At 42.3% G+C, this 12154-nt stretch overlaps 1 protein-coding gene across 19 annotated transcripts in view; it reads right to left on the reverse strand.

Moving 5' to 3' along the window:
* PPFIBP1 (PPFIB scaffold protein 1) overlaps positions 1–12154 on the reverse strand; it is a 116497-nt gene that overhangs the window by 32383 nt on the left and 71960 nt on the right. For 11 of the 19 annotated variants that reach the window (XM_075113297.1, XM_075113350.1, XM_075113332.1 and 8 more), the window contains 5 exons: positions 8774–8860; positions 7419–7532; positions 6752–6883; positions 2263–2355; positions 1671–1763 (listed from right to left, as the gene is read on the reverse strand). In XM_075113297.1, coding sequence (XP_074969398.1) covers positions 1671–1763; positions 2263–2355; positions 6752–6883; positions 7419–7532; positions 8774–8860 — 519 coding nt within the window. The remainder of the gene's footprint in view (positions 1–1670; positions 1764–2262; positions 2356–6751; positions 6884–7418; positions 7533–8773; positions 8861–12154) is intronic. The other 8 variants (XM_075113373.1, XM_075113430.1, XM_075113406.1 and 5 more) reach the window with 2 other exon arrangements.

Raw genomic sequence — 12154 nt, forward strand, 5'->3', positions numbered from 1 at the left:
ACCGAGGGGCCCCTGACATTTACACCAGCTGAGGGTACACCCGCCAAACTGACTCCAAACATCACAACAGACCACTGAGTCCATAAGGGGGCAAAACCAGGGGGCCTATGGTCCGAAACTGTCGGTCTCATGTATAATTGAAAAGAGATTTTACATCTAAATTTAAAAAAGAAAGAGTAAAGCAAAAAAGCAATTTTCTTATTAATTTAACCTTGTAGAGACAGATAAAGTGCAGGTGATACTGCTGAATGATAAAATTTACAAACACTTATTTTGTTATTTATAGGGCATTTTGCATGTTCAAAGCTGGACAGTTATCGAACTGTGCTTACACCAGGCTGAGGACAGTTTCAGAAATAACCAATGCTTCTTTGAAAGAAAAATCAATCACAACACCATCAAGCACATAAACATACTGGAAAGCAGTTCAGACGAAAATGTGGTACCTCTGCCACAGTTCGGGTTTGCTGATCAAGCACTAGGAAGGGAAGCTTAGAGATTCATGGGAATAAGACAGATGGTGTTTGGGGGAGTTGGGGTGTATTAGATAAATGCTGTCAAATTTTAACTTAGATCTAACCATCTGCACTAGCAAATGACTGGCACGGATCCATGCATTTAACTTTTAAAATTTGAGTCAAATCCTACCCAGTTTAGTAACATGTTTCTTTGATGTCCGAGGATATCTTGTGCAACAGCATCATCAAGACAGGACCCTCAGTGCAAATGTACCCAACACTGAAAATTTAATTTGTTCAGTTTGTAAACAAAACAAAACAAGGCAAGACTCATAATTTTGGCATTTACAGCTTCTAACTGAGGTTCTAACTCCTTAAAGGAATAAACCAAACTAGAATATTGTGACTTAGGTGTATTGCTGAGCTTCCTTCAAAAGATCTGCTGCAAATATAAAGGGATGTCTGTGACCCAAACTATGGCCCAGACTACAGAACTTCCTGAAATTGTTTCCTGTTTGCTCTAAAGCATCATTAAAAAATAGATCAGTCTTAAAATTGTGAAGAAAACAAAGCTTCTTCCAGAACAGTGGTTGGGCAATACAGTCCTCCAGTGTTCCAACTTGGTACTGATTTTGATGGGATTTCTGCCAGTGTAGGACCCACACTGACCAACACTATCTCTTCGTCACTTGAGAAACCGCTGTTACAACCATGGGCAACTAGAGCTGCATGTGGTTGTTGATGTGTATTTCTTCCTGAGTTAGAAACACAATATGTAAATTTACATGTGAGAGGGGATTGTATAAAAGAATCATTATTTTCTAGCTAGTTTTCATTAATAAGTTTTCTCTAAAAAGGTGAGAAAAAGTTCTATTTGAACAATGGACGTAAGCTACAGAAGAGGCAATCTTCACTTGGAAGGGGAATGATTTTAACCCAAGTCTAATTCCATTATGCGTAACCTACACCTACGCAAAGTTCACAACACTAAAATCCTCTCCCATCCAATATAAAAGCTATTTACAAGGAATATCTACGTAAAGAGCTTTCCACATCTAATGGGAAAGGATGCACACAGCGTGCAAAGCGGGCACATCAACACACAACAATTAATGAAGAACAGAGCATGACAACATGATGCAAGACAGACCATAAAATGGTGGAACATGAAGGATTCAAAACAGGCCCAATGTTACCCAGAAACTACTACACCTTTAGCATCTGGCTTTTTTGCTCCATCCGTTGCTTTTCATACTGCATCTGACCCACTTTGATTTTCATACTAGAAAGTTTGGCCATTAAAGACTGGTAACAGAGACAGAGGAGTGAGAGAAAACTAAAGATAGAAAAGAGACAAGGCTAAATGGCAAAGAGAAGTTAGACACTTACAGAAACAGGCTGCTAGAATTACTTAGGTGAATGCTTTCTCTTCAGAAGTGGCTGATTTTTAGCACATTTAGGAGAAAATAAATCTCACCTTTGGTCTCACCTATGGCACACACCTTATGTATTGCAACTGGTGTTTCTTGACACATATGTGAAACAAGGGTCTAAACAGGTAATAAATTTACTGTTAACAGCCAGCTGCATGTTAAGTTAGGCTTCATAAAAAACAATGCCCAGATCTGAAAACCACAGCATGAAATTTGGAAACAACCCCTGCTGCTAAGTGAGTACCATGAAACCCCTGGGCCTGAGTGCACTCATGATTTTGCAGGGTACAGGCAAGGATTGGGGAAAAGAGAGTGAATTTCTAAAGCATGACTTACACCCATATGTGCTTCTTCCCCTCAGCCTCACTTACTTTGGTCGTTTTCAGTTTTTTCTCATACTGGAGTCTTTCATTGTCCATTTCTCCCACTCTCAACCGCAATCCATTTATTTCCTGGATCAAATCCTGAGTGAGGGGGAAAACAAGACCAGAAACAACAACAAAATTCAGTAAACAAAACAGAATAATAGCTACCCATTGGTAGGACTGCAAAAACACAGCAGCAATAAAAGGCACTCTGTACACAAAACCACACCACCCAAATTCATAGCTAAGTCAAGCAATTCAGAACTTCCTAGATATCCAAGGACTTTTCTCAGTTTCTGCATTACTGCACTGACTGCAAGAGGGCAGAGGACAAAGAGCAACAACAACTGAAGTTGCGTTCCCTGTGCTGAGGGCCAAGAAAGGCTTCCTGCCCCTCTGGCTGCTCAACTACTTGGATGTCCACCACGACAAGTGGGTAATAGAAAACCATGGCAGCTGTCCTTCAATACGCAGCAGTCACATCCTCCCCTCCTGAGTCCCTCTGACCTCAGGCTCACCAGCCGCCACCCGCCTTTTCGAAATATGAAGCGATTACAGTGTAAATCAACATTTCCACCACTCAAATGAGCCGCTCTACCTGAGGGCTGAATGGAAAAGCCATCACTGGTTTCCACAAACACAAAGGCACATGTGTTTAAGCATCAATGGCACCCCTACATCTGAGCTTTGCAAATTCAGTCTGGTTTGGAAGAAACTTAGAGCCACCACCAACTCATATCTGAGCTCCTCAGGAAAATGGCTCAATCTCCTGGCCATCCTCCTGGAGAGACCTACCAGGTTTGGAGGTCAGCCCTGAATGCCACCAGGGCACTCAGCTCCCTTCCTGCAGTGGTCAAACAAACCCTGAGTTTGACTGCCCCACCAAGGTGCAAGGCACTCTTTCTCCAAACCTCCCTGTCCTCTAGATGGGGAAATGGGATCTCAAGTGTCCAGCTGCAGACCTGCAGGAAGCCTGGGAGACAGCCAGGACAGAGCATCTCTCCAGATAAGGAAGAACAAATCACAGCTTATTGGGAAAATGATCCCCCTGCTTAGCAGGGGAACACATTACCAGAAACCTGTGAGTTTTGCACAGCTCAAAGATGTCCAGCAAGCTTCTGCCTCATGCATATCTCACTGACCTTTAGTTTATGTATGGTTACTAGATCAGTGTTATGTTTGTGTGCAAATAGAAAAAAAGAAAAAAAAAAGCAGTTTCTCAGCAGCTACTGTAATGCTGTATCGCCAGAAAACTCTTCAAAAAAGGAGATAAGTTCCTTGTGCGTCCTAGAAAACGTAAGAGAACTTGAACTGCAGTATAACGGCTTTTAAACTATGAAGAAGATAGTATGGTACTTAGGTTGGCTTGTCTTCCTGCATGGTAAGGCAAATCCTATTCATGTCAAGCAGTGCTGTACATCGAGCTAACAACTGTAAGCACAACTTTTCAGAGCTAAGTGTATAATTAATAGAGATTTATAAATTATAAACAAGCCAGCAGCTGACGTTTGGAAGGTATTCATGGATACCTGGTAACACCTGCCTTCCAGCTTAATGCCACATTTTCTGAGCTTACAAGCCTCTGGTTATTATTTTGTGCTTAATCAATCTGATGGCAACAGAGCAGCACCTGTATTTCTTTAGCAAGATCCTCCCAGTGCCTTTCACTTTCCTGCTTGCTGCCCTGAAACATTTACCCTTTTCTTCCACTACTCTCTGTTCAACTGATTTTGACTGCAAACCTTTCACAGCAATGACTGTGCCTCACCCCCTCCTGCAGCAGTCCCAGCAAGATGATCACAGCATTGTTTGAAACCTGAAGCTGCCAACCATTATCACTGCTTTTGACCTGAAGAGCTTTTGGGACTAGTGTGATGCTTGAGGTGCGTATGTCCCTGTGGTACTCAGGCCTTTGTACAAAGTTCATCAGGACCTGAGATGAGACTGAAAACCCACAAAATTCCCTGGATGACTTGGATGAACCAGCAGTAACAGAGTCACCCACATGGTGGCCAGTGTACGGCACCTGCTCTGCTTGCATTTAATACCTACTCTTTGGGCACCTATAAAAGGGTTAAAATACCTGCCCTGGGCATAATGCATGTTCCTGTCTTTAAAACCTGCTAAACAAAAAACAGCCATTAAATGGTCCTCTTCTGATCCAGGGTCAGGTCCCTCCATGCGAACATCCAACAGCTGTTTCTTGCACAGATCTATGAACGGAGCTGACAGGGTGGGACATACAGACTCCTATTTCCCAAAGCCTTTTCCTTCCCTGCTCATGTTACTTGTGCTCCTCATGGCAGGGCCAGGGAGGCACAAAAAAGCAATGATAACTTTAAGCTTCAGAGGTCAGAGGCTTCCTTACTGGCACTGGAAACACAAACTACATTTGTAGTTTTGCTCCACTCAGAAGTTCATCTGCACAAAGGAGACTGGTGGTGTTTAAATTATGAAGAATTCCCCATGAGTGAGCCGGTTTAACCTCTGGCTGCTGCTTCAAAGACCATGTCTGGTTATGGACTCCTCCCTAAATAAACTCCCTTGTACAGTATTTTCTTACATAAACTCAGCCCAGCTCAGACCACCCGTGCTCCTTAAGGAAAATAATACTGGTGTCTGCTGAGAAAGTGGAAAGACTGGAATGATTTAAAGAACAGAACAATTCTAAATCCCTATTAAGTATACAATTAGCTTTCAAAAAGCTATGTATTTGTGAACCTCTAGACAGAAAAGTCCTAGAGCACAAAGGGAAAAATGCTTACACATCTAGTGAAGCATCTGTTTAGAGAAAGAATGGTGACTATGAGAAACCTACCAAGCTGGAATGGGTAGTTGCAATGACAAACGTAAGTCAAAACTGGATAATGTGAAGGATTTAATCTGAATGGTAATTCTGTAGGAGACAGTAGCTTAACAAAAGTTAATTTAAGATGCCAGCTTTTTTTTAATTTATTTTCACTTTCTTTCCCCAGAATAAAAACAGACACAATATTCAAAGTTTTTCTTTCCCAGTTTGGGTATGATTTTTTTTTCCATTTTGAACACTGCATGTAAGTGACAATGTGTTTTATGGCAGAGTATTTTAAATATTCTTTTAAATACTCAGCTCTGCTGATATAATTGATTATCCATTACTTTAAACATGAATATGATTATATCAACACTGAATAAAATATTGCGTACTTCTGAATAAGCCCTGCTGCCAAAATACCTGTCAGAGATTCCGCATGGCTGAGACCCTTACAACTAATCAGCCATTCATTTTTCCACTGAACAAAATGGAAATTAAGACGTATTATCCCTTTCAGTGTCTACGCATAAGCCTTTTTACAGCTATAAAGTGTTGAAACAAAGAAGAAACAAAGTAATAATTTCTATTACACTAAACCACATCATTCTGGTTTTCAAAGGGAGGGAGGAACATTTTAGTAATACTTCATTACTTCTAGCATAAATATCCAGGAAATAAATACACATAGCTCCTAATTATGGTAATTACCTTTTAAACATAATTTAGGTTATCTTATTTTTATCAAATACATTAAGCGTATTTCAAGGTATTTCAAAGAGAAAGGTCTTCATAGCTGCCATGCAGGTAGGCCTCTTGCACTGAGCCTACGGAGTTGCAGTGCATGTTGTGGTCCTCACACTAACCACTTTTCCAGGAACAGAGGTAGCTCCACATCCACCTTCTCGGTCTGCTGTCAGCATTGTGCTATTAAGTTACAGAGAGACTGCAGTTCAGGAGGGAAATGAAAGAAGGGGGAGTACAGGAAAGCTCAGCAAAGAATATTTTTATTGAATATGAAAGAATAGAAAGAGAGGAAGCAAATCACCCAAAGCCCAATCACTTTTGTTACCCTTTCTGGAAAGCACAAGAAACCACAGCGTGTTTACAAATGGAGATGCAGTGGAATCCAGTTCTGAAAGCACCCGCTCACTGCAGTCATTTGGACCAAACCTTGCCACTAGGCTGAAGCCAGGCTGAGATGAGTAACTGCTGACCTCTCGGTCCTGGGCTTCTGTGGGGTTAGGGTTTCAAGTGAGGCTTCAAAATGCCCTCATACTGAGTCACCTCATTCTCTTTGTTACTGAAATGAAAAGCTGTGTGTTTTAGTGTGTTGTGCCTTCACACATGCATGCTTTCTGTACTTGCAATGCGCTTAAGTGTTTGCCTCAGACATGCCTTACTAAGATGATGACAGTTTCAAGTTGGGACAGGAGAGTGCACTATGTTCATGATTTTATTTAAATCCATCCTAAATGCCACCCCTCCTGAGATCTGACTGCAAGAATGAAAAACTGGTTTTGGAAATCCTTCTGTGAAAAACCAGAGTTTACCAAAGAGGACACTTCATTTTAAGAGGTACAAGCTTTAACCCTAAAGATGAACTCTCTTCTTGCCTGGCGGAAAAAAAAATTCCCAGGAAATTTTCAGGGTTTGTAAAGCCACACACCGCTTTCACAATTTATTCAGTTGGGTTTTACTCACCTCTGTGTCTCTGAATCTGTCCTCATAGTCCAACCTATCCTTCTCTACAGATGTAAGCTTTAACTTCAGAGTGGAAATCTCTGCCATAAGATCCAGCTTCTGAGTTTCAAGGGACGTTCTGCTTAAAAGCTCCTGATTCAAGATAAAGAGGAAGAGAACAGAAATATTCATCCAAGGGGAAGAAATCAGTAATTTATTTCTACAGGTAAAGACCTCTTCATGGCAAAAAGCACCACACTCTTCCTTGCACTCTCTGAAGCCCTGGGACAGACCCATCTGACAGACTCCAAGCACCTAGGATGCATCTGAGATCACGGGGACAGTATCACAGGTTAGCTGCCAGGGAGAGAAAAAAAGCTTGTCCATCATCACAGCTGCTCTGGGCAGCAAGGACCTTTGAGGGGAACCCACCCACCCTGTCAGAGGCTTTAATTCAAGTCTCTTTGAACTTCAGTGGGGAAAGGCTCAAAGAAGAGCAGAACTGTAAAGCAGCACTGACATCACCAAGTGCAAAGACTTTAAAGCAAATATGACAAAAATTATCACTTAGTGAAGAGACATCAAGGAGTGCAACACCTTGAGGTGTACTGCTCTCACCAACGCAAAATGCAGATCATTAAGACAGAATGAAGACAGAGAGCGAGACAGACATGTGCCTGTAAAATACCTGCTGCAGCATTTCTTCTGTGGCATTCAGCTTCTCCCTGTGTTCCTCTAGACAGAACTCCAGATCCCGAATCTTTTCTCCTTGGGCTTCCACCTGGTCCGTAAGCACACTTACCTGCAGAGTGGAGAAAAAAGGGTGTATATTTAGTACCTTGCAACCATGCCATATGTGTCACCTGAAGAATTGTTTGTGAATAACAGTGCTGGCTGGGCCACAGATTAAATGGGACCGCAACTGGAGAAGGATCAGCAGCAGAGCTCTGGAGTGGACGCAACACATGGCAAAGGTGACAAGAGAGGACAGAAAGCTCTCCCCTCATGCTTTCTAGGATTTCAGCCAAAGTTCTGGTGGACACAATGCAATATTGCATTTCCCCTCCTGACTTGACCTGGAAGTTTTTGCAAGGGCTGGCTGCTGCATTTTACAGCCAACAATTATGCCTTTGCTGTGATAATACATTAACTAAAACCCACTAACTCCTACCTTAACAACCAAATAGCTAAACCTCACTGCATACAATTTATTCTGCTTTCCAAGTGATTGCACACAGTGTACCATAGTGTACAGCTTCTCCTTTTAAGACCAATAAAAGCAAAGGAGGTTAAAACACACAGACAAACTAGGCAAGACAAAGACAATGCCTTTAGGACAAAGACTGATTACCATTTTGCCTTTTCTGAATTTTTTTGTGTTAAACAGGCTCTTTTGAGGAAATTTAGGGTATTGCTGGGAACAAGGACAAGCTGCCTAGAGCATAGCTCAGTGTTCTCACAGCCCTTAGGCCAGGTCTGTGTCAGGGGACCACAGGGTGCCTGCACAGACCAAGGAGTGTCAGGTAGTCCCAGCTCTGATGGCAAGAGCACTTGGGGCTGACCCAGTCCAGCAGCAGCAGGTGAGCAGGACCTCCAAGGAGCTACTTGTCTTCTCTGGTCTGTTGGCCAGTCCCACAGCGTTTGTCACCTTTCACAAGGACAGGACATTTGTCACCTGACGTGGAAAGCCTGTGAATGGTCATGGAAAAGAGTGATCTTAAGGATACACATGAATGTAAGAAGGTGGTTGCTCTGCTGACCTGCTCACCTAACAAGGTTCAAAAAGAGATCAGATACACAGAAAGAAAGCCCTGTAGATTTTTCCTGCAATCTAAATTCACACTTATCCTTAATCTGTGTTAACTCTCAGGTATCAGTAAGCCTTCTGAACACTTCACACACAGTGAACACTTACACATGAACGCACAGGCTTCTGTCCAAGATGACACAGCTGCAAATAGTATGTGATAAAACCTCTGAGGATCTAATAAAAATTCCTAAGAATGCAAGAGCAGAAAAAAAATAATATAGGTGACTACTCACTTGCAGAACAAGAGATTCCTTATCATTTTCCAGACGAGCCAGCCTTTCTTGATACACATCTCCATTCCCAGATATATGTCCATTAGTCTGAAAAAAACAAATATTCTGTTGTCAGCTATTCTAGCATAAGCATGATTCAACCATATCAACACATTTAAGGAGTATTTTCAGTCTGCACAGTTCCAGAACAGGTTTAAAGTATTCTTCAGTCCCCAAAGGGTTACAAATTGAATAAACAGTCAACAAAGGATACAGGATCACCATTCAGGATGAGAATTGTTGAGAGGCTTACAGATGAGAAAGGAAGAACCTTTCGCTGACCCAATTCTGCAAAATTCACTTACTGTGCATTCAGCATGTTGTTAAAAAAATTTGTGCTCAATGATGTACTATGCTAAGCCATACTTGCAAAGAGACAAATACCCCAAGACATTCAGCAAGTGAAAAAAAATCAATGTACAATCTACAAAATGTGCATTATGCTTCTTGCAAGTCAAACATTTTTTTCTAAAACACACAATAAGAGACATCCTTTTACATCAGGCACATTTTACTGGGTATGGGTGAACGTCTGCACTCTAAACGCATCTCTTCATAAAGATGCCCGAGGCTAAAGAGAAACAAGAATATATGTTAATGCTATCACAGAGTTCAGAGGAATCAGCAATTTACTTTCTTCATAAAAACTTCAACGCTCTTGAGCAGTGAGAAGGATTTTACTCTATCCATATTCAAAGCTGTCTCAAAGCACTTTGTGACGGACGCCACAATCAGATCTCAGCTCAGAAAAGAAATTCTTGTTCCCATCACTGCATAAATCACTTAGAGGAGTCTGAGAAGCTACTCTGAAATCCAGCACGCTCAGTTCAGAGGCTCCCACCAACTCTGAGGGGCCTTGATGTCCCTCTGAATATGTGATGAAAAGAAACCAGGCAACTGATCCTTGTGCCCTGGTGAGTCTGCAGCCCAACCCTGTCATGAGAGGCCACCCCCATGTAGAAGCCACAAGCCTCAGGCTCCTGCTTTGAATCTCTTTTTCAAACAGCCTGTCTCCCCCAGTTGCAGAGGATTCCTCAGGAGACCTGCCAGCTAAAACTCCTTTTCTAAGTCACTTTGGGTGACGGGAGAAACGGCCTTGCTTGAAATCAGAGGAATAAAATGCCTGCCAGCACCACTTAAAGATTAGATGCAAAGCAAATAGGAGGGGATACAAAGTATTTGACCTCACCTTAGTGCTCTCCTCAAGAAATCTGGCTGTGTCCTGGCAGTTTGTAGATCTGTGCAGTTGCAAATGCATCTCCCAAGAATACACGGGTAACCTTTATAAAGTGACCATAATATCTCCCCTGAAATCACACGAGCTAAAGCACACTAGGAAATGATGCTCCCTAGTAATCTGTACCAGTACCTCACACTATAACAATACCCTGAATCTGAATTATTTAGCAGTAAATTACTAGCCTTTCTGACCATCAAGAAACTAAGCACCAAGGCAGAAGTACTCTAAACTTCAGTTTGCTCTCTTTTTCCCCTGACCTCTACCAGAGTTTAGCTCATGCTGCAGGATTACCATTCAAGATCAGTAAGATCTTCAGTTTTGTAACAGGTTCACTTTAGGTGAAAGAAGCCAAAGAGCTTCCAAAATACACTTGTTAGCTGCTCAACTAGCAGGTTATACTTTAAATGTTGTAACTTAACTTGACAAATTACAAAAATGAGGGTTTTGCACACTTAAGCTGTTCTGTAGCTCCCTTCTCATTTAAAGACCTCCAACACACCTCAGGTACTTAATCAGCCTCCATGAACTACAGCATCTGTATTTTGTAATATACAACCCATTTATCATTCTAGCATGTGTTTCTGATGTAGGAAAGCGATATTCATCCCCCATTACAAGCAGGCAGCCTAGGTGCAAAGACGTCCCTCCATCCTGCTGGGGCTCATATGAAAGTCCTCGTCAAAGCACAGAGTCATCTCCCTGCCTCCTCCCAGCCACCACATCAGCACCCCTACCACTGAACCTCCTGGTATCTCTAGTCAGCATAACCAGACACAAATAAACTAAAACCCAAGACTGTACGAAGAAAATAAGTCAAGGTAAGTGTTGGTTCCACACTATGATGAAAATGTCTATGATGCTGTGAAAAGCAATGAGGTGTTAAAGCAGAATGTTAGTCACTGCGCATCGCATCTTGCCAAAACACCTTTGTTGTTAAACTCCATTCCTATTCCTCAAAAAATTATCCTGTTTTGCTCAGCACATCACACTTTGTTTTAAAATAGGAGCATTTAGAGAGTGAGAGTGCAGGCCACAGCTGCACATTGCCATGAGAAAGAGGGAGGTGATGGGAACCCCAAACCAGACTGGAGTAAAGGTTGTTCTCCCACAGAACCAAATACAAAGATGTCTTTGCTGGCACGCACCAGAAATATTTTGTAAAACCTGCATAAAACCAGACCTCCGGTGGTACACTGAAAACGGAAAACTTTTGTGTACAGCTCAAGAGCAGTTTGCTTTTTGCATGAAATATTGTTAACTTCTGCATAATACCTGGGACTAACTCCTCATTTTAGGTATGAAAAGGCAAGAAAGCCTCTGACTTTGGTTACAGTGAGGAAAAAAGATGAGAGTTGGAGAAGGGACAACAGAGGTCAGAGCAGCTATTTCACAGAGCAGCAGCCCTGGCACCACCTAGGGTGGTGGCGAGGTCAGGGACCTGCAGGCAACAGCCACACAGTGCCTTCCCACATCTCTCCTCTGTGCTGTCTTCAAAGGTAAAAAGTTGATACCTGGCATGATTTTCCTCCCACAGATATGAGGGAAGAGGAGAGGTGATGAAACACATGAAAAGACCAGGGTAATGACAGCAGTGGGCAGGACTGAAAAGAAATGTGGAGGGACGATGCCCAAACACTAGATATGGGAAAGCAGTGCATCAGGGTGGTGGGGTGGAGGGAGCCCCTACAGGGATGAACAAGCTGCAGGGAGGTCTGAAAGGTGCCAGGAGACCTGCAGTGTGCAAAACCTGGATGGGCAACACTCTGTGTTCTTCAGGAGGAGTTTCTCTCCACGTGGGGACCTGCACTGTCCCCTGGGACTGAGCCTGGCAACTACTGACTCTTCAGAGCAAGGACTCTTCTTTAACCAAAAAAAGGTAAATATTTGGGGTACTTGTGAGGTCTGGATAAAATTTGTATCAAAGTCAATACAGGATTAACATAGTTTACTGGCTGTGTAAGACAAGCTTTGCCATTCTCCAGAGAAGACTACTCTTCATCAGAAACTTAAAATTTGTGTTCAGTTAAGCAGTTAGACTTAGCATGTGTTTTCAATTTAGGGATTAATTGCAAAACACTGTATGGGAAGAGAATGCAGATTTA

This window comes from Phalacrocorax aristotelis, chromosome 1, assembly GCF_949628215.1.
Source record: "Phalacrocorax aristotelis chromosome 1, bGulAri2.1, whole genome shotgun sequence".
In the NCBI taxonomy this organism is placed as follows: domain Eukaryota; kingdom Metazoa; phylum Chordata; class Aves; order Suliformes; family Phalacrocoracidae; genus Phalacrocorax; species Phalacrocorax aristotelis.